Source organism: Pimephales promelas, chromosome 18 (assembly GCF_988280905.1).
Source record: "Pimephales promelas chromosome 18, fPimPro1.hap1.1, whole genome shotgun sequence".
Taxonomy (NCBI): domain Eukaryota; kingdom Metazoa; phylum Chordata; class Actinopteri; order Cypriniformes; family Leuciscidae; genus Pimephales; species Pimephales promelas.
This window is the reverse complement of record NC_142786.1, coordinates 6,903,595-6,926,561: the sequence shown is the minus strand read 5'-3', so window position 1 is coordinate 6,926,561 and position 22,967 is coordinate 6,903,595. Positions and strand designations below refer to the sequence as shown.

Sequence of the window (22,967 nt, the reverse complement as noted above, 5' to 3'; positions counted from 1 at the left end):
TGACCCCTGCTGGATGTATGGTTGTTTTATAACAGAGCAATATAAAATATTCATATTTATGTTTCAACGTGATTTCACGAGGCTAAAGTTTCTTTGTCTACACCCTGTGATGTATAAATACATTCTCCTTGTTATTGTGATTTCAGACCAAAGACTGTGAGCAAGGAGGGAAAGGTTTTATAAGAAAGAAAGAAAGAAAGAAAGAAAGAAAGAAAGAAAGAAAGAAAGAAAGAAAGAAAGAAAGAATGAGAAAAACTGTGTATCAAACTGTGTGTGTATTATCAATATTGTTGTAATATATTGGTGAGAATGGAGTCCATGCAGTATCTACACATGAACCTGTAAGCGGCAGCACCGCGAGTCAGCGACCAGAAGATCTGGAAAATGGCGGCTGGAAGTGCAGGCGCTAGCGGCCACAAGAGTGGCTCATCGCCCCGCTTTGAGTCCACTTTGGACCGTCGTTTTCAGACTGTAACCAACACCATGGAATCCATTCAGGGACTATCAGCCTGGTGCATCGAGAACAAGAAATATCACAGCGTGATCGTGCGACACTGGATAAAGTGGCTGCGCAAATGTGAGTATTTAGCACGCTAGCCGGCTAATCTGAGCCTAGCTGTAAAACAACACCTGTTTACGGACCCATATTTGCTTAACCTGGGGTTCCAAAGTGGACGTGCGTGGTATTTGTGCGAATAAGTATCACAGAAGTTATTGTGACTGGCTAGTTTCTCTTCTTCAGCCCACTTGACAACTGTTGTGGCTTATTAGCAAACTGCTAATCTGTCCCCCATCAGGTCGGGACAGGTCGTATTTCAAAAACTGGTGAGGTGCATTCGTAGACCGCTTTCTGAGGCAGCAGGTCTTTTAAGCACCATCATCTTTTAGAATACCGGACTTCTGGGTCAGCTGCATTTTGGATGTCATAGCACGATTCGACCCAGCTTCTTTTTGGGCAATAAAGGGGTGTTTGGGGTCAGCAGCATTCTGGGGTTTTTGGGGTCAGCTACATTTTGGGTGTCAGGGTTGTTTTGAAACTGTAACTGTAATATTTTAGTGAAACTGTAATATTTTAGTGAAATAAAGGGGTGTTGGGGGCATTTTTTGGCAGAATGTGGCGTTTTGACACAGCTAAGTTAGATTTTGAGTGTGCATGTTTTGAATGAGCAATGTTTTTTAAGGTTTAAAGAGGTGTTTTGGAACAGCAGAAATTTTTGGGTTAAAAAGTGATTTGTTGTCATTTGCATTTTTGGAAAATAAAGGGATTTTCAATCAGCAGCATTTTTGGGCAAGACTGAATGAATTTTCTTTGCAATGATATTTTCGGGGTAGTCAGGTCTTTCCCCAACCGACCCCATTATATATACAGTGCCCAGCGAAGGTATTCGTACCCTTTCATTTTTTTCCACATTTTATGTCTCTGCCTTATGCTAAATTACTTATTTCTCACATTAATCTACACTCTACACACCATAATGTCAAAGCTAAGGACAGATTTGTGATAAATTTGCAAATTTATTAAAAAGGAAAAACTGAAATAAGTACATTGCATAGCCCAAGTATTCGTACCCTTATATTCAGTGGCCGAGAAATTAGTAAAATTGTGTTGTGGCTTGTTTCCATTGTGTTGTGGCTTTTTTTGGAAGAACATTGTTTTGGTTGTGCTGACTGTGCAGATGAATATGGTTAACCTATAGTTGGGTATTGTTTGAATTTTAGCGATTCCGATTCTGCAATTTGATTTCGATTCTGCATATCAATTCCATTTCTTATCGAATCCTAATTTCAATTCCAATAAGGTAAAAAAAAAAAAAAAACAGCGGATATTGTTCGCAATTCTGGCAATATTGCTAAACATTTCATTGTAGCTGAATACCATGAATAAAAATCAACAGGCTAAAGACAAATTTTGCCTTTTTTTTATATACTGCTGAAAAACAAAATATTGCAATTAGAGCTGTCACTAATGCTTGTTTTAATCGGTTGATTATTTTGACAATGTATATTTCTGCAAAAATCTTCCTGTCCGCTCTAAATAGAAATAGACTTAGTGAATCAGGATAAGACAAGAAAAAGTTTTGGCATAAGGATTTATGTATTGACATTTTGAACAAAAGAGTTACATAGTGTACCTTTAAGATTGTTTGAGATAAGATTGATTACCAAGAATATAAATTTAAATAAATTTAAATCTTATCTTCATTTTTTTTTTAAATACTTGAGACATTATGTGCATGAGGCTGAGGTGTTATACACTAAATAAGTCAGGACCTGTGCATTTTTGGCTAAAGTAGTCCCAATCTTTACTGCTTCCGTAAAGAGAAAAACAAGACTTTATTTTGACTAGGCCAATTTATTGTAGACACACCCCGACATAAAATAATACTGGTCATAAAATACTTTGTTTCTAGCTTGTTTAAAATAATGTATGAGTGTGTTGCCCTGGAATGAGTTATGATTCTTTAATGAAATGCGAGAGAATACATACTGTTCAAAGGTTTGAGCTTGGTAAGATTTAAGTGTTTTTGAAAGTGTCTAAAGGCTGCATTTCTTTGATCAAAAATATAGTAAAAACAGTAATACTGTGAAATATTCTAAGAGTTTCAAATAACTGCTTTATATATTAATAGATTTTCATCATCATTATTCCAGTCGTCAGTGTCACATGATCCTTTCTCCCCAGAAATCATTCTAATATTCTGATTTGCTGCTCATGAAAAAATTCTTATTTTCATTAATGTTGAAAACAGTTGTGCTGCTTAATATTTTTGTGGAAGCAGTGATACATTTATTTCACGATTCTTTAAAAAATGGGAAGTTAGAACAGCAATTTTATTTTATTACTTTTATATCATGATGAATTTACTTTCACTTTTGATTAATTTAATGCACTTTTGAATAAACGCGTTAATTTCTTAAAGAAAAAATCTTGCTGACTCAAACGGTAGTATACAACACAATTATTGGTAGTTGTTAGTTGAAGCTTTGTGCTTTTTAGCTGGCCTATTTGCCCTGCATTAGTATTACCTGGTGACTTCTAGTCATTTGTAATAATTGTGGAGGTTGCAATCTTAATCCCGTGCGAATCGGCCATGTCTGCAATCTGTAAAGTAAAAATCCCCAGCAAATGACCTACCCATATTTCATATTTAACACGAGGTCCTGCTGTGACAATATTAGTCCCTGGCAACTGTATGATTTGGTGGGGTCACGTATAATTTTTCCAAGGTTTTTCTTTCCTGTGCGGCGCGCCTTTTTCTCCATCTTTCGTGAAGAGTAGAGGCTGCGTTGGAGCGTTTTGATAGTATTTTGAGTGCTGGGTCATATCGCGATACACCATACATACAATTTGCAGAAAGAGAAAGATGAAAACCATCAGAAGAGGAAAAGCTAAAAAGAATGATTAAGATGGAGATTGATGAGATGTATAGGAGCATGTGGTAAAGAACATTCTTCTGTTTATGATATATCATACAGCTAGACCTATAACGACTAGGCTAGATATTTCCAAGAAATAGGCTATTGACCTCATATATGAGAGATAAGTCAGTAAATTCATATAAAATCGCAGGCTTCGCTTATCCCGTACGAATGCGCCACACGAAATTCAGATATGGGTAATAATTTCTAAATCACACGAGGTCCCCAGATAATACTAATCCAGAGTTTAAAGTTATTTTGAGCTTTTATGACTGCACTGTAAAATGAAATAACATTGCATGTTGTGGTCAGTGTTTGTACCACAATACTGGAAAATGGTCTGTGTTGAATTGGGTGAAATTTAGCATTTATAAAGTAATGTTCTTGAATATGTTGGCAGACGATCTGCATAAATATAACAGGGTAGCACTAGCCGTTAATGTGTAAAATGTTCCTCTTTATATTTTTATTAATAAGTATTAGTATATATCTAGATGGGAAATACATTGTATGAATCCATCAAACCTTATTGTGAGTTGAACAGTTGAGTCACTTACTGAGTCTGGTCAGTCTTGTGTTTAGGACAATATAGTTAAATATAAATGGCATTTAAACCGTAAGAATAACTACTAAAATATGTTGGAAACAATATATTGCTGTGGTTTAGATTATGTCAGATTGCTTATTTGAGAAGTGGGATGAGGGGTCAGTGACCTCCTCTGCTAAATCAAAATTCTGTAAATGTGTAAGCGTTATTAGTGACGGATGCCGGGAATGTTATTGTAGAGGCATCAAGATAAATTAAGTTTTTCGATCTCTTTAGATGGCATTGTTAATGGTGTGTTCTTTTTTTGTGTGGAATTATTGAACCAGATAAAAGCGGCTTATTTTTCTGAGAATGTGCTTATATTTTTTTTAGTGCTGGAACAACTAATCAATGACGAAAATAGTTATTAAAATGCAATCGTATACGGTCTTTGTGCTTTGCATGGAGCACCTTGGCTTCATCAGTGGTGTTGTGCTACACACTTTTATGGGTAAAAACCTGGCCACAGAGCAAGCTTCAGAGGAATAAATGTGAACTAAATGTTGTGCAAAGCATTAACACTATATTAAATTCTTCAATAAGGTCATGAAGTTTCATGTTGCCATGTTGCGGTCATGTGTATGTCCCATTAGTTGCTGTTGAGAATGAGATGCTTTCATCATACTGTTATATTCTGTAAACTTTCATTAAAGTTACTGTTTGTTTGAATATACCATTGCTTGTAGAATAATATACCATTGGAAATAGGATTTCAAGTTTTCAACTATGGTCGTTTCAAAACCCAAATGTGATTTTTAACAATAAAGAAGATGGTTAAAATGGTTGCGCTCTCAACAAGTAGTTTTTTTTACTTGTTATTGTGTTTAAAGGGATAGTTCACTTTGAAATATTTATTTTATTTTATATGTTTTAGCTTACCTCAAGGGCATCCAAGACGTACGTGTCTTTATTTCCACAGTATTTTCAATTTTGATATTTTTATTAGGTCAAACCGTTCTTGTCTGTCAGTCATATAATGGAGGTTTATGGGGTCCCTCGGTTCACCTCAAAGAGCATTCACAGAGAAGTCCAAATTAAACATGATTTAATGACTCGTAAATGTAAGTACACATTGATGGCCTAAGACACAAAACGAGCGGTTTGTGTGAGAAACTACCACTTTCTGTAAATAGCACATATTAATTATTAACAATTAAGTGATTACTTGTTGCAGACCTATTTGTACAACTTGTTTCTTTGACTTTTATTAATTCTTAGTAAAACGCTCTAAATTAGTGGAAATAAGTTAATGCAGCCTCTTATTTACATGAGGATGAGGTCAAAATAATGTTGCTTGGATTATATTTCCAATGTATATAATTGGCGCCACAATAACAGCATTTCAAATGTTGTTTGTCCTTTTTTCTTTCTCCTTTTTGTTCTCACTGAGCTGGATTGGTGATGAAGGATTGTTCTTTTAAATACTTTCCAGCATTTCTGTATATTAGGTTATTGGTTTTCCACAGTGGTCAAAGAATTTGTGGTGATCTCTTTTTGTAAACTCAGTGATTTGGACGGCAATTAAATGACCACACGAACTTGGTGTTTGTTAAGAAACAGTAGGTAATTCGGCTAGGGATTTTTACATGGGTGGTGGGAGAAAAACACTTGCATTCTGGATTCAGACAGCAATAAAATGAAAATGATTTTTCAAGAATCATGTGATGCTGAAGACTGTAGTAATGACTGATGGAAAAAATCACTTTTGACGTGTATTGTGTGTGCGTATAAATAATGTTTTTGAAAAACGTCTCTTATGCTCATCAAGGCTGCATTTATTTGATCCAAAATTCAGAAAGAACTGTAATATTGTAAAATATTACAATTTAAAATAATCGTTTTCTATTTCAATATACCTTTTGACAAACACCAAAGTCATGTGGGAATTAAATTGCTGTCCGTATAATATAAATTAACCACAAAACAAGATTAGATTTCTCAATAAAATTTGGAATAGAAATATTTGGCTGTACCACCTGAAAAAGTCCAAAATAATTTGTTTGACAATTGAAACTTGTTTAAACGCATTGTTCTTGACTCCAAAATATACATACATTTGGGGGAAAATTTAATAAAATTTTTATTATTATTTATTTCGAAATTTTTATTTGTCACTGACCAGAATACACAAATTGAAGATCATTGCACATGTATAGGGAAAAACATGGAGGTGTTTGGTCGCTTCTCTGCTTGGCCCATATTGAATGAACTGTGCTAATTAAGTGCGATCAAAGTGTCTCGCACGCCAGAGCGATTGACAACACAGGTATCTATCAACTCGTCTTAGTTAACGGAATAACATAGTTTAATATGAAAAAACGGTGGAGTATCCCTTTAACTTGATTTAAGCTATTGACAGAGTTTTGTTGTCTACTAGCTAGGGCTGCACAATTAATCGAATTTGTAATCGCGATTACAATTATGGATGCCACAATTATGTAATCGTTCAAAGGCACAATTATAAAAAGTCCACTTACATTATTCCGTGTACTTAAAATGTTTTTTTCTACAGCTTATCTTAAGGGTTTTTTCCCCATTGTTTTAGTTTTAGTTAGTGTAACATTATTATTATAATTAGCATTAAAGCAACACTATCTAACATTGTTTACTTAAAATAATGTTTCCAAAATCTTATCAGTGGTTCATCAAGTCGTAACAGGGTGAACGGCAGACGGCCTGACGGGGTCTGTATCACTTTTACTGGCACTATGTAACTTCGGGGTTCGGGTAGGAACCCGACCACAAAAAGAACTACAAAATTCGACTGCTTTACATCAAGCACTACAATAGTCATTATTTTGTTTTTCTTCGTTTCTGATGTCGCAATACATCATCCTTTCATGAAATCATGTAACTTACCTAACTTGTCTGTGAATATTGTTCATTCTAAAGCCGGTGCTGGATAAACAGCGAGCGTGCGTGTGACGGCAGGCTAAATTATTTACGACAGCGGCAATGGACAATTTCGTTTCCAACCAGTGGGGCGACCGAAGAGGAAAAGTTACTTGGTGTTACTTTAAACCATAGAAAAGCATTGAAAATTTTTCACGAGTTTTCAGCCGTTTTATTTTGATATAACAATTTGCATGCTGTCACTTCGAACAATGGCATAAAGCTGTTCAAAACATCATTCAATGTAAATTGTGATATTGATAATCGCAATTATAATTTCAAGGCAATAATCGACAATTATGATTTTTGTTATAATCGTGCAGCCCTACTACTAGCTATACAATACTGTTGAAATAGTGGCAGGGGAGGACTAAAGTGGACTTGGCTGGTTTCTGCTTGTGTCTAGAAAGTGCTAGGACTTTGAAAGTTGTAAAAAGATGTACAGTGTACGACAAAATATGTATAGGACCTATGTATGTATGTTTGGGACTGTCAAATTGGATGTGACATTATGCTATCCTATCTAGCCTAGAAGGCTTGATCTACTGCCGTTCATGTTGTTACATGTAGCCCAGAGCAGTGGTCGTCAAAGTCATATAGGCCTAAAGCACTTTCTAGACACAAGCAGAAACCAGCCATGTCCACTTTAGTCCTAGCCTGCCACTATTTCAACAGTAAAATTAGTTAACAGCCAAGGTAGCGTGCTTAGTGAGAGCTAATCATGTAACGTTAGCTGCTAACTAGTATAGCTAGTCGACAACAAAACTGTCAATAGCTTAAATCAAGTTAAATATGATGCAAGTGACATGGCTTCATCGTCTCGTTTGTCATGTGTGTGTGTTAAAGACAAAAAAACCTAAAACAAAATAGGCTATTTACTTGGTGATTACGAGATGTCTGAATAGTCCATATTTGTCCACTGCGTGGGATCATTAATCCAGTTTTCAACCATTTCAAAGCACCTCTGTAACCCCTTGTCCAGTAGCTTCTTTAAGTTTGTGCCATTTTTGCTATCAAGAAACTGCAGATCTAGAGCGAGTTCTGTTCTCAGGGGAATCCGTTTGTTTCCCCCCAAAAGGGGCTGTTACCCTACGATGATGCAAAAGGAGCGTTGGTCTGTGTGTATGCGTATGTGAGTCCCAAAGCCATGTATTGGGGAGGGTGGGAAAGACCTGGCAACCAACCCCTGAAAACAATCATTGGCATTGCCAAAAAAAAATTCATAGTCTTTTGTGAATGGCTGTAGAATATGACTGAAATGGTGATGGATAGATAGAATGATGATGATCATGGCCGTGAGGTGTGTTTTTTTAAGTATTTTTTTAACCTTATAACAGATGAAGTTTCTAATATGTATTGCTTTTTTATTACCTTCTGTAGTGGGAATGATGGTGCTTTAAAGATATCATTGACTTTTTTTTATAAATGTAGTTAATTTCACAAAGAAAAGAATCTTAAAATCTAGAATAGTTTTAAATCCATGGTGAATGTTGATCATTTGTGGACTGAAACGCCTTCCATAACTTTGTTCGTTCATGACCCTGTGTTTCTCCTGGTTTCAATGTCAGTGCTATTTGATCTGATGTGTGTGGTTTATAACAGAATTATGAGCCAAATGCTTCCCAGTAGAACTTGCAGCTATGTTATTAATCTAGCTACAAATATGCAGCTCAAGTGACTAGTAGTGGGGTTTAGTTTCGTTTGATTTTTTTGGCCGTTTTGGAACAAAATTTTTTCGCATCCGCAGCAAAAAAGGTTCAAAAATGTTTTATATATATATATATATATATATATATTACGATTAATCGTGATTAATCATATCCAAAATAACATTTTGTGTTTACATAAAATATGTATGTGTAGTGGATATATTTATTTTGTATATATAAATACACACACATGCATGTATATATTTAAAAAAGATTTGCTTGTATATACTGTATATATATGTATACATAATTTACAGTAAATATATATTAATATTTTATATATTTTTTACATATTATATTAATCTTAAATATATACATTCATTTGCGTGAATCTTTATATACAAAATAATTATACACAGTACACACACATATATTATGTAAACACAAATTTTGGATGCGATTAATCGTTGCACAGCCGTATAAAATACTACCCATTAGAGCCAGACCGATAAAGGATTTTGAAGGCCGATAGATACCGATACAAATATTTGTTGGTTTTAAAATCCGATATTCCGATATATCAGCCGATATTCTTATTCTTATTTCAGAAATGCACAACAAAATATTAACAGATTTCCCTGACATTAGTTATTTGTAGTTATTTATGAGTTTTAACTAAAATAATATGATAATGCATTTTAAAAAGAAACTTGTTGCTATTGTCTCAACAGAACAGAGGAACATCCAAATATGTTAAAGTTCTGATAAATAAAATAATAATTAGTCCCTACATTGCCTTATAGTTATAAGCTACCTTATAATTACAATGTCAGCTTGCTTATCCCTTTACCTGCATTTTTTGACAACACTCATGACATGGTTGAAGCGTGATTCGTCCATTTTTATTTTATTTTTGAAATATTTATTTATCAGCCATTATAACTGCCGACACCAATATTTTAGAAAATGCCTAATATCGGCCTGCCGATATATCAGTCTGGCTCTACTACCCATTGGCCATAAAAGTAGTTGAAGAAAGAAACACCCATGTCTTGTTGGTCTGATGCAAGTAGATATATTTTGATAATTGTTGCTTATAATAGATTTTTAAAGAGACTTTTAAAGTTTGTGATACTTTTTTTGGGATGAATTATTAGACAAAGGTCTTGCCATTTTAAGTGGACCATTTCTTTTTATGAAGTTAAACTTTTCCTTGTTCTTTTCCCAGCGGATGCAGCACACAGGCTCAATCTCTTCTATCTGGCGAATGATGTCATTCAGAACTGTAAAAGGAAAAATGCCATAGTCTACCGCACCACTTTCACTGATATGCTACCAGAAGCTATGAACCTCATCAGGTGAGTCTGCGTTTCCCAAGATCATCGTTAGCCAACTATGGTCACAAATTTCGTCATTGCAAACATAGTTAAAACATTTGGCCCAACAAATCCAGTGAATGTGCTCATTTACATGGTTGGAACTACAGCTCTCGAGCTGTGTTTAGAAGCATTTCTTGTTAAAAGAAGTGGACTTAAATAGATCATGGGCTTATTAATAAGCAAGCTAACATGCAGTGCATTCTATATCATTAGTTCATTTTGAAGCTGTAGAATATAAACATTTCAATATAAATATTTTAGCATTTAACTTTTTTGAAAAGTGTTTGGGAACTCATGATGCATGAGGGAACCCGTGATGAATCGAACATCAAATAAAGCAAAATGACATGGAGCTGATGGAAATACCCCATTGTGGAGATCTCGAATAGATTAATCAGTTTTGTCAGAGGTTATTGCTCCTCTACCTGCACGTGACGTCCAATATTGTTGAACAAATGTGGTTCAAACAACGGAGGTGCGATGATGGTACTACGGTGTCAGCAAACAGTCATGGCTAGTAAGGTAGTTTCTCAAATGATGCATTGTACTGTGGTCGTTGATCAGCGAGCTACATAGTTGTACGGGAAGCAAACCCCCCTAAATATCTACTGCATGGCCACACACTTTCTCAACTTTCCTAGTTCTGGAAGTATTTTTCCCCGATTCATTTTCGAAATTCCACACAGTTAACCAATAAAGAGTCACGAACCAAACCAACCATCTCCACAAAACAATGTTTTGATTCTGTTTTTCTTTTCTTTTCACTTTTCATATTTTTTCTTTTTTTTTTCTCTCTTTTTCAAAAGTCAAATGTTCTATGTAAAAAAAATAGTTTTTACAGTTCAGTCTAGAATAATGACAGACAATCAAATATCAGTCAATACATCTGAATGGTAAATTATTTACTTATATTTTTAGGAATCATATTCATAGAATAAATCATGGTTGACTGTAAATGTGAAATATAAAATGTGTTTGAATGAAAAGTTTTTTTTTTTTTTTTTTGAAAAGTTTTTATTTCGAACATGTAGAAAACAAAAAAACAAAAACAAAAACAAACAATACATAAAAAAAAGAAAAAAGAAAAAAAAACAACTTTTTTTTTTTTTAACTTATACATGTCCGAAAAGGAGTAGGAAGAAGCATAAGCTTATTCAATCCTACCCCATCTTCAACTAATTATAACTAATTAACCGGTTGACCGAATATTTTGATCTATTTGTCTCTAAACACCAAAAACAACATACATATACCTATGTGTATATACATCAAAAAAAAAAAAAAATACCTTTGTTTCTACAATGACATCAGTTTTGTCTGATAAGTAACGGGTGCTTTTTTTTTTCTTGTTTTTTTTTCCAAAAACAAGAAAACAACAACAAAAAAGGAACAAATAACAAAAATATAAATAAATAAATAAATTACTCAGTATAGACAAACAGAGACATTATAAGTGTGGTATACAGATTGTCACAAAAAGGTTAGTCTTTGTTACAATAAAGTATTGAATCACTTGAACCCAAAGGATACATTCTTATACATTTGAAGAATAGAACATATAATACAATACCTATATGAGTAAAACAATAAATAAATAAATCTATTAGTGTCTGCCCAAGGTCACTAAATCGCAACTGTCTTTATTTTATTCAATTAACCTAAATCTGGTTGTATATGGGTTATATAATCAATCCAATAGTAACGGGTGCTTTTAACTAAGTACTGTAAATGTGCATTGCAGATGTGGCTGCTTTATTAATTGTGACTCATTGCATGATAAATATTTTCCAAAATCTATCATGTTGCATTGTGTGAACCTTATGAATCTTTATAAATGTATGTGATTTCCCTTCAGTGCCACAAAGGATTCTAAGGTGAACAAGTCAGTGGTGAGGATACTGTCCATTTGGGAAGAGAGAAATGTCTATTCAGAGGAGTTCATCAGTCAGCTGAGGAACAATTTGGTTCGGAAAGAAGAACCAGTGAAAGGTCTGGATTGCACTTTAAGATTTAAAGGGGTCATATGATGCTTTTTAATTTAATTTTTTTTTCCTATAGTGTGAATACATTCCTGAATCTGTTTGTGGATGTATACAATCTGCACAGTTACACAATGTTTACAAATGCTTTAGAAGCCTTGAATAGTGGTAAGGAGCGTTACATTTCCGACACACAGTTGAGGTGGTTGACCAATTACAACACACAGTCAGCTGGCCAATCAGAGTACTCTGAGCTTTTCAGAAGGATGGGCTTTGTAGAAATCAGTGTATTTTAGAGAGACTGGGAATAGAGGTGGTACAATAATGTGCAGATAATGTTTTTAACCATTAAAGCATGTTAACCAATTCTGTTTCACCCTAAAAATAATAAACTTTTTAAAATGGCATCATATGACCTCTTTAAGGATGTGTTAATGTTGCTCTTGAGAGTATTTCATGTGCCTTTCATAAGTCTTTAGCATTTTAATATATATTTTACAGTGAATTTTACATTATAGACAGTTTTATAATGAAGTTATGATTTTAGTTGCAGCTCCAGCTCCAGTCAACACCAGATCAGCCTTGAAATCCAAGATTGTCGCTGAGTTTGTGGTAAATATTCAATATTCACACAATAGACTTGAATGACAATGTTGGCCCCTTGGTTGGGCACATTTAATTGGATGGGAAAAAGTTTTCAATTTAACTTCTAACCTACTTGTTTTTATTTTGACTTGTCAGCCCACAGCGTTTATCGAGCATCTGTCCACGTACAGGAATTCAATGGATGAGATTGAGCTCAAAGAGAAACAGTTAGCGGCAATGAGAGTGGATGTGTGCAGCACAGAGGCCCTGAAGAAACTGAAAGGTTGGGAAACGGTATCTTTTTAATATTCTGAATTTGTAATAAATGGATCTGCATGAATTATATATGTTTGTGCTTTTGTTTTTTCTAAATCTCACACTTTAGACAAGGCAGGAGGTAAAAGGTTTTCTAAAGACTTTGAAGATGGGAGCACAAAGCTACAGGAGTTTGTTTCTTTTCTGGATGGAGAGGTGAAAAAAGGCCCTCCTTTGATGGAAGCTCTGGAGAATGCAGACATTTTCTACGAGATGCAATATAAAGAGGTCAAGATTGTGGCTAAAGTGAGTATTGCAGATTAGTTTAAATTTTGCCTCTTAAAACTCATATTTGATCACCAAAATTGCATATTTAAATGTTTTTTTCTTTGATAAAAAATTTCTATATGCCTTAAAGGAGTAGTTCACTTTTGCTGAAAAACTTTTGCTGATAATTTACTCACCCCCATGTCATCCAAGATGTCCATGTCTTTCTTTCTTCAGTCGAAAAGAAATTAAGGTTTTTGATGAACATTCCAGCATTTTTCTCCCTATAATGCACTTCAGTGGGAACCAAATGGTTCAAGGTCCAAAAGACAGTTTCAGTGCAGCTTTAAAGTGCTTTAAACGATTCCAGACGATGAATAAGTCTTATCAACCGAAACAATCGCTCATTTAATAAATAAATAGCAAAGTTTAAGTTTTATAAGCTCAAATGATCACCTTGCTCTGTTCTGTGATGCACGTTCGTGTGTCTCCTGTTCGAACTCGTTCATCAAAATGAATGAATCTTTTTCCGAGTCATTTGGTTCATTCAATGAACGAAACGAACGAATTGACTCGGAAAAAGATTCGTTCATTTTGATAAACGAGTTTGAACAGGAGACACACGAACGTGCATCACAGAACAGAGCAAGGTGATCATTTGAGCTTATAAAACTTAAACTTTGTTATTTATTTGTTGAATGAGCGATCGTTTCGCTTGATGAGACCCTTATTCATCGTCTGGAATTGTTTAAACACCTTTGAACAGTTTGCAGTTTGTACTGAAAGTGTCTTTTGGACCATGAACCGTTTGGTTCCCACTGAAGTTCATTATATGGAGAAAAATGCTGGAATGTTTTCATCAAAAACCTTAATTTCTTTTCGACTAAAGAAAGAATGACATGGACATCTTGGATGACATGGGGGTGAGTAAATTATCAGCAAAAGTTTTTTGAAAAGTGAACTACTCCTTTAAAATAGCTTGAATGTAACCCTACACCCATGCCTCATTTTAGAGGTGGTTCTATGAATATGCAAATGAGCCCCGCCTCCACTCATTCACACCAGCTCAGAGATCCACTCATTTGCGATCACACGTTGATGTGATTGGTTGCAAGGTAGTTTGTGACAGAAACAGAAACACCAGCGATTTCAAATTGCATTTTTGAGACTGTCTTTGGTTCACTGTAGTTTAAAGGGATACTCCACTTTTTTTGGAAATAGGCTCATTTTACAACTCCCCCAGAGTTAAACAGTTGAGTTTCACCGTTTTCAAATCCATTCAGTCGATTTTCTGATATTTAAAAGAATATCAGTAACCAGACAGTTTCTGGTCTCATTGACTTCCATAGTGTATTTTTTTTCCTACTTTGGAAGTCAATGAGTCCAGAAACTGTCTGGTTACTGATATTCTTCTAAATATCAGAAAATCGGCTGAATGGATTCAAAAACGGTAAAACTCAACTGTTTAACTCTGGGGGAGTTGTAAAATGAGCCTATTTCCAAAAAAAGTGGAGTATCCCTTTAAGGAGAAAATAAATATGTTGACTTATGAATTTGCTCATGGTTTGTCTTAAAGCATATTGAAAACACCACATAGGCATATAAACAACATTAAAAGCTTGATTTTCACCACAGGGGGAATTTAATTCTTTTTTTGGGTGCAATTTGAAATGATATTCTTAGTAAACGACATACATTAGCCACACTCCTGTACAAAATAACTTGCACTGCAATTTACTGTCTAATATTACTAGATGTATGAATTCTCCACACTGGTAGACTGGAATAAATGTAGAGACCCATCAGGTCATTTTAAAAATGAAATGGCTGCGTTGGAAATAAGTAAAACGTTGTTTTATTTATATTTCCAAAAAGCACTTTATGAAATCGAATTATTTCCGTTTGCTTCAACAAGAGCTCTTCATCTCCTCACTCACAGCAGCCTCAGGTCTTCCAGCAGACTCATCATTTCAGTGCACATATAAAAAAAATAAAACTATATTTGAAAGCAGCAAATAGCCCTTTCAGAACTAATGACCAAATGCTCATTTAATGCTTTTAGTGGTTTCAGCTGCATTGTGCCGCAATTGAATTTGTTCAAAAACAAAGACATCCTGACCATTATGTAGCAATGTTGTTTTATTTAGCCTATCTGTGACAGCCACCATTGACCATTTCATAAAAAATATGTGTGTAGTTTTAATCCTTTTACAAATAATGGTTGAAAATTCCACATTTTCTGGGAGAATTTAATTTGTGGTTATTAGTTTTGCAAGGTTTAACATGTTTTTGATAGTGGTAGTATATGATATAATTAGGCCTGGTCGATGAGAATTATATTTGTGGAGATGTATATGATCAACCCAAACTTTTGAACAGTAATGTATGTTTGTACTGCTGAAACAAATAGTGGAACATCTCTTCAAATCATACATTTCCAGGCCTACGAGACGTTTGCGAACCGGGTGTCGCACCTTAAGCGCAAACTCGATGCACTGAAGGCCATGTTGCCTGATCCAGATGACTCCCCCGTCCCCTCTCCCATTGAAGATGCCCCTTCACCAACGGGCTCCGAGTCACCCTTCGACGCTTTGGAAAGGATTGGTACCCCCGACCCAGAGCTGGATGGGCAAGCGATGGAGGAGGACCTTATTGCTTTGGCTGATGCTCCCAGCCCCCTCTCATCGACTGGGGGTTCCCCACCACCGAGTGTCTCTGTGGGAGAAAAAGACAATCGTGACATAGAGGACATGGAGCTTTCAGATGTAGAGGAAACAGAAACTCCTGCCATCATAGGTACTATAGCACCTTTACTATTTTACATTTGGCATTCAGCATGTTTCTCCAGCATGATACTCCACTTTTTTTGGAAATAGGTTCATTTTACAACTCCCCCAGAGTTAAACAGTTGAGTTTCACCATTTTCAAATGCATTAAGCCGATTTTCTGATATTTAGAAGAATATCAGTAACCAGACCGTTTCTGGTCTCATTGACTTCCATAGAAGGGAAGAAAATATACTATGGAAGTCAATGAGACCAGAAACTGTCTGGTTAGTGATATTCTTCTAAATATCATAAAATCGTCTGAATGCATTCAAAAACGGTAAAATTCAACTGTTTAACTCTGGGGGAGTTGTAAAATGAGCCTATTTCCAAAAAAAGTGGAGTATCCCTTTAAGCTGTTATGGTGCAGGGTTTTATTAAATGCATCTTAATTTTGTTTCCTCCTTCCAGTAGAGGAACTTGTGTCCAAACAGACCTCTGTCACTCCAAATGTCACAGAATCTTTACAAACAAATGAAGGCACACAAGTAAAGCAGGTCATGACCACAGCAGTGGCGGTTCCCTCAACAGTAACAACAACAACAACAGCAACCATAACCACACCAACCACACAGTCACTGCCAGTCAACCTTGCAGGCGTTGATCTAGGCAAGATCAGCTCCATCCTCAGCACAATCACAAACGTTATGAAGAACTCAGGTGAGATGTTGTAGTTTGATTTTGTACAGCATGTTATTCACAGGTTGAAAAAGCCTTTCAAAAGTGCATACTGGTCAGTGGTAAGCTGTGGTGTCTCACTCTGTATCCACTCTTCTACATGTCAGTAAAAAGTGTCAAAAAAGCCAGAAAGTAAAATAATTTACATGAATGTACATTTTTATGTAACATCATGCATTCAATCATTACTTTTTCCTTTGCACAGCTGTAGGAGCAAGTCCTGTATCTCGGTCTTTCCCAAGTGTACCTTCCACTCCAAGCTCAACTCAGAAGACTCTCCCTGCTGCTGCCCCTCCAGCCAATCCGCTGGCCAGCATCCTTTCTAGGGTGGACATCAACACCAACACTCTGCTCAGCGCTCTATCCAAAACACAAACCCAAGGGGGTTTTCAGGGTGAGAGCTGGAAAAGTAAGATGATATCCAAAGAGTCAACCTAAAATCAAAATTAACTTTAGTTTTCTAATACACGTTTACAGACTAACGTAGTGTGACTTCATCAGCAGATGCTATTCAGAAGAAAACATGTTTTTACTTTTTAATCTTATAAAAATGTAATAACTTTTTATCCAGTTATCATGTAATGCCAGTAATCAAAAGCCAAAAAGCTAAATGACATTTTAAGCTGGTAATGTCTTTTCGATAATGTTGTGGTTATGAAATGCAGGTTAACATTACTAAACTCAGCAAAAAAAAAAAAAGAAACTTCATGACGGGAATCATAATATGGTTTATTGTGATTGATTGTTAAACTTCAAAGGTCTATGATTAGGGACGCACCAATACCATTTTTTTCCGATCCGATACCAAAAATTCTGAGTATTGACCTTTTTTTAAATCAAGTAAAATTTCTATAACTCTGACAATAAATCAAAAAGATTTTATGAATTATTTTATGTATAGCACAGCTGTTTGAGGCAGCAACTATTGATAAGATAGGACAGAACAAGAAAGGCTATTAATAATCTTTCATTACGCAAAAGTATTATGATATGAAAGACTCCCAATACAGTGTGGCACAAAGCCCTTCTGCGCAACCCGGTGTATAGACTGATGCATTGAAAATTTCAGACATATTGATGCGTAGTGTATTATAGTGTATTATACAGTATCTATCTATTTTAACAGTTTTTAAGTTACTGTGCTTGTGAAGAACAATTATAGTGCTCCCTACTCCTGTATTGTGATCTAACAGACACCTGGTAGAAAGTGATTAAGGTACAGCAATAAAGTCCTGAAAGATAAAGCATTTTATGCAAAACCGTAGACCATATTGCCAAGTATAATAGTAACATTGAATCATCTTGGAGAGATTCGTCATGTTGACTGTCATAACCAAACGAAAAGTTTACGTGATCTTGAATTTAATGACTTAAATATTTCTATCTCACATTATACTATAGAATGGCTTCAGAACACTTATAATATAGTGCACGAAAACTTTATGGTGCTTTATAATGTTTTTGTGCCTTTTGTGGGGCTTAACAATAACACAGAATAGTATACGCAGAATATCGGATTTGGATCGGCATCGTCTGACTGATACCCGATCCGGCCAAGAATGGCAGTATCGGAACTGATACCAAGTATCGGATCGGCGCATCCCTGGCCTTTAGCTATGATTCATTTAAATATGCGCCCTCTCTGCATGTTTTAAAATAAATGACACGGTGCTGCTGCTCGTTCCACAGGCTCATGGTTTGCAATCAACAAATACAGATTTATGCCAAGCGATTGGGAAGGGAATTTCTAATGGTGTTTTCAGAGTCAGTTGAAAGGTTTCTTTAATGTGATAAGTTATTGGAACTGTAACCTTAATTGTCTACTGCCTGTAAACTGTTAGTGTCTTAAGGCCTGTTCCACAGGTTTATGTGCATTAATTATTTATGGTTTATTGACCTAGCTTTTTTTAAACCCAAGATACAGAATTCTGTAAAAGGGATGTTTCTTTTTTGCTGAGTTTATTGTTAAGGTTATGGCAAATAACAATGGGTCTGGGGAAAAATAAAGCATTGGAATATCATGTATAGGCAATGACATTCTGATACATTGTGACGCTTTCAAGGGTGAGCTTGACCTTAAGCCTCTATGTGCCAAAAACTGGTGCCAGACTGGTTGTGTTTCAGGAGCAAAGTAGTGTCGAATGCGAACTCCCATTCAGTTAAATCCTTATTCTGATACTTTTGCCCACAATTATTAATGGATGCATTCCCACCCTACTCTTTCTTCTGTTGAATATACATAGAAATTTGACAATACAGAAGTTAAATGTTTTGAGAATGTTGTGTCATTTAAAACTTTATAGACCTTTTGCCTAGTTGTGGTAGAAACAGCAAATGATACTAGAAAAGACGCTGTACAGGTTCTTTAGAAAAATGTGATGTGTTTTTAAATGAATCTGCTGACCGTTGCGTTCCTATCCCTATTTTTCTTTTTAATTTTTCCTCCCAGGTCTGTCATCTTTGCTAAATAACCCGGCTGCAAAGACCACCACAACTTCAATTTCTGACAAGCAATCTCCTCCTCCTCTAACAGCAGAGACTCATACAACTCCTAAAGTGTTCCCTACTCTATCTAGTGTCCCATTGGCCAGGGATCCTACCTCTCAAGGATGTGTGGAGCCTACTTCTTTCCAGTCCAATATTTCGAATGAAAAAGTAGATCCTTGCTCTTCTCTCAACTCTTCCCTGGACTGCAAGATTGATAACTTACTCCAAGGGAACACAGGACTGAAAGGCTTTAATTTAGGTTTTCCATCTGTTCTGCCATGGCCTAAAGTAACTGTTGAGAGCCCTTCGGCAAGTGCAGAGAACCTTGGAGGAACCCCTGTAAGGGATGAAGCTGGTGCTACACCAACGCAAGACGAAATTATGGATGGTCCCCAAACAGAGCCATTCCCATATCAGCAGGGGCAAACAGCGTCTACGTCCACGGCTTTAGATGCTAAATCAATACCTTGGCAGGTACAAAATGCTCACACTGATCCACAAGCTCATATGGAAATTCACCAGAAGTTTGAACCAAACAAAGACTTTCGAGCCTCTGTGCCCTCTCTTGCCGAGGCAGAAGCAAAGCGACATCAACTCGTTGAAGCTATCCGTTCTACTTCAATGTCCAGCAACCAACAACCTTTGAGAGACAGTGTAGAGGCCACCGAGAGATCCGGTGTGATGCATCAAAATCTGAGACAAAACCCTGTAATCCATGATGTGGGACCAAATCCTAAACTGGTGGAAGGCGGCTACGCATATCGAGATAATCAAGAGAAGCAAGTGTTGGCCAGCTCTGACGCATACAATGCAGAAACATACCTTGCCAAAGAACCAAGACAGGATCTCGCTGCACCTAATTTCTTTACCACACCTCTCCCACCTATCCCAAATCTACCTCCTCCTCCTCCTCAAGACTTCATGCCTCCCACATCTTCTTTGAGGGCAAGTGGTCCTCGTGCTACCAGGGATTTGCAGGAACCTTTCGGTGAAGCAGAACGAGGTGGTGTTGATGGCTTGTGTGCCCCAGGAAACTTCGATTATGAACGCTTGTCTCATGAGGTTCCAAACAAGGAGCCTTTCTATCCACATGGGAATGGGGCTTCTCACTCTGCTCATGCACCACACCATGCTCCTAATATCCCACTGAATGGTCCATTGGACTACAACCATCAACATCCACCAAGAGTACCACTGCAGAATCCTCCAAGCATACCCCATCACCGCATTGGTTCTCCTCCTCCAGGAAGGGGTTACCATGAAGCCCCAAGTCCTTCCCGAGCTTTGCCCGATGATCCGTACTTTGACCCATACTACGACCATCCGCCACATAGCCCATCTCCTCCTCGTTACGACATGCACCCGATTTCAGCACCCGATTATTATCCTGAAGAAATGCCACCTCACTATCCAGAGCACAGGGTTCGTCCCCACCTGGAGCACAGGCCTCTACCGCCACACCACGTTCGTCCACCTCACCCTGGGCACTATCCACCTCCAAGGCCCCTTCGTCGGCCACCACCGGTCCACCATGAGCCGCCCTTTCCAAGAGGCAAGCGACCCGGCCCACCCTTTGGCGGACCTCCGAGAGTCAGGGGCCCATTTTTTCCCCCCAAAAGACCTTACTTGCCTCCACATTACTGAAGTGTCTATTGTGATTCTTATGCTCAAGTGTGTAGTGCATGTCACAGTGAGCAAGTAAAATCCAAGTGCTGTTGGGTTATCAGCAAGTCAAAGATTGCTGTGGACAATGACGCGAAGGGGATGGTGTTGAACTCCCTCACGAGATCACAGAGAAGTGCAAATTTATTCAAGTTACCAGGGGGATGCAACCAGATCACCAAAAACTCTTGAGCAAGATCTGTTCTGTTCCATGATCAAGACATGTAAACCGTGAGCAGTTGTGCGGCAAGATGTCAAGGAGCACTGGAGCAGAGAAATGGAAAGAATATCTGGCGTGGAATGAGATGGAATCTGAAGGCAGACAAAACAAGAGGTGGTTATTCTATTTAATTTCATTAATTCTTTAATATTGATAGTTTTTCTGTATAGTTCTTCAAAAAAAAAAAATCTAATGTAAAAGTTAGTTCAAAATGTCCTTTCCCTTAGTAAAAATGTCTTGCGAATATCCTTGGGAAAGACCTCAACGTTTTTTTTTTTTTTTGGAGCAACATTTAATTAAGATTGATATGTAATATTTTTTTACTTCTGAAGTTAGGTTCTACTGATGATCAAGCTATATTGTTATGCAAAGCTGGTAGTTTTGATTCACCACATCTTATTTTGTACTTGTAATTAAATGTAGCCCTAACAGGTAGTTAAGCTTCATTATCGTCTGTCATGGAGAAACAGCAGTGTAGAGAAAAGGTAATCTTTACAATTTTGAGGCAAGGTCTTGAGGTGTACAGAGACGAGCCGTTTTTGCCAACAGTGGCAGAAGACACCGAAGAAAAGAAGTTGTCGGGCAGAATCATCATTGCCTCCCTCAGTTCCCAGAGGCTTTTACTGTACTGATTTAAATAAAGATGTGTTTCAAAACAAAACAAAACACTGTGGGGAAGTGCAGTCTCAACCATGATTTCTTTGAGTCTTTTCATCTCAGTTGCTTCAGTGACTGATTTCTTTGCTCTTCACATTTTCGCGAACAATTATCAATAAAATGAGCAACACATATGCAGAAAAATATTGTAGCTAAATGGCTGCTACTCATGTTGACTAGAAGTGACAAGTCCTATACCATATTTAATTCTAGAACCAACATCGAAGGCATTTAATCCCATTTAAAGTAAATTTCCTAATTACTTGGTGTTTAAATGAGTTTTTCATTTTTATCATAGCATTTTAGCTAAATTTTATTCAAAAGCTAATTTCAAGCTAAATTATTCACCTCACTCAAAGCGTTCTATAATCGATTCGTTTCAGTTCCACTTTGGGTTTCCTGGCTGCTTCCAACTTAGTTATCCAAAACGCTCCTATCACAAACTCTAGTCTGGTTTGCAGAGTATTTAACTCTTAATTTCTTAAATTTTTACCTCAGGTTAGGCTTATATTTGCACTTTTTAACTGTTGAAGTTGTCAAATTATATGTAGACACAGTTAAAGATATAAGGACTTTATCAAGAGATAACTCTGGTCACACTTTAGTGTGTTTTTCTCTGAAATAAATGTAGCATATAAGACAAACAATTTACGCAAGAACTCCTTCCTCTAAAATGAGTCTTGTCTTAAGCATCATAGTTCCACATTTAATATCACTTATTCTCGAGGATCAGATGTGACTGATTGCATGTACATGAATGTTTATGGAGTCAGCTCCGTGAATCAAATCAGGGAAACAACTTCCTGTGTTGTTTCCCCCTTGGTTAATACAACCGCAAAAAAGCGTAAAGTAATAAAGTTATTTGTCTAGTTCTTCAGGGTTTGGGCAATGATCAAAGCCATTTCGTCTAATTCCGTTGATTCCGACGTTGTTTCAGAAATTTAAAACATCACAAAAGTGAAACATTCCAGTACATTTTAAGACGGGCTTTTCTCTGTGCCTAAATATGTCACGTTTTTCATTTTTCAACTTACTTTTATCAAAAAGAAAAATAAGCAAAATAATTGGATTTTATTTATTGTGAAATGTTAAATAGTTAGGAAATGGCTAAATAACTAAAGTGGTGCAGTTGGAATAATTAAAGGATTATTTCACCCAAAAATTAAACTTCTGTTGACCCTCTATTGACAGCTACGCAACTACCACCGCAACTAAAACGTTTATAAAGAGATCGTAAAACTAATCCAAATGAATTGAGCAATTTAGTCAAAATTTTCTGAAAAGACATGATCGCTTTATCTGGTGAACAGATTGAATTTAGGCTTTTATTCACATATAAACATTAGCATATAACATATAAACAGAAGCTTGAATGCGCTGCGTGACACGAGAATGAACCTCATTGCTTCTTGTGGAAGCTCAAACG

At 36.4% G+C, this 22,967-nt stretch overlaps 1 protein-coding gene across 2 annotated transcripts; it reads left to right on the top strand.

Annotated features, from left to right (window-relative positions):
• Window positions 1-348: 348 nt before the first annotated feature.
• On the top strand, window positions 349-21,562 carry rprd2a (regulation of nuclear pre-mRNA domain containing 2a). 2 transcript variants are annotated; one of them, XM_039678311.2, is made up of 10 exons: window positions 349-577; window positions 9,776-9,905; window positions 11,782-11,915; window positions 12,453-12,517; window positions 12,647-12,773; window positions 12,876-13,051; window positions 15,454-15,808; window positions 16,249-16,497; window positions 16,721-16,924; window positions 18,965-21,562. In XM_039678311.2, exons 1-10 carry the CDS (start codon window positions 385-387, stop codon window positions 20,644-20,646), a joined length of 3,315 nt encoding a protein of 1,104 aa, XP_039534245.2. In that variant the 5' UTR covers window positions 349-384; the 3' UTR covers window positions 20,647-21,562. The 2 variants fall into 2 exon arrangements, with proteins under 2 accessions (XP_039534245.2, XP_039534246.2); XM_039678312.2 differs by having other exon boundaries at window positions 16,721-16,909; window positions 18,965-20,998.
• The last annotated feature ends 1,405 nt before the right edge of the window (window positions 21,563-22,967 follow it).

What these genes read in the sequence shown, in the direction of transcription:
- rprd2a (XM_039678311.2), top strand. Translation starts at nt 385, where the DNA reads ATGGCGGCTGGAAGTGCAGGCGCTAGCGGCCACAAGAGTGGCTCATCG. An exon ending in GAAGCTATGAACCTCATCAG is followed by an intron (nt 9,906 to 11,781) that starts GTGAGTCTGCGT and finishes ATTTCCCTTCAG; the next exon opens with TGCCACAAAGGATTCTAAGG. An exon ending in AGGTCAAGATTGTGGCTAAA is followed by an intron (nt 13,052 to 15,453) that starts GTGAGTATTGCA and finishes ATACATTTCCAG; the next exon opens with GCCTACGAGACGTTTGCGAA.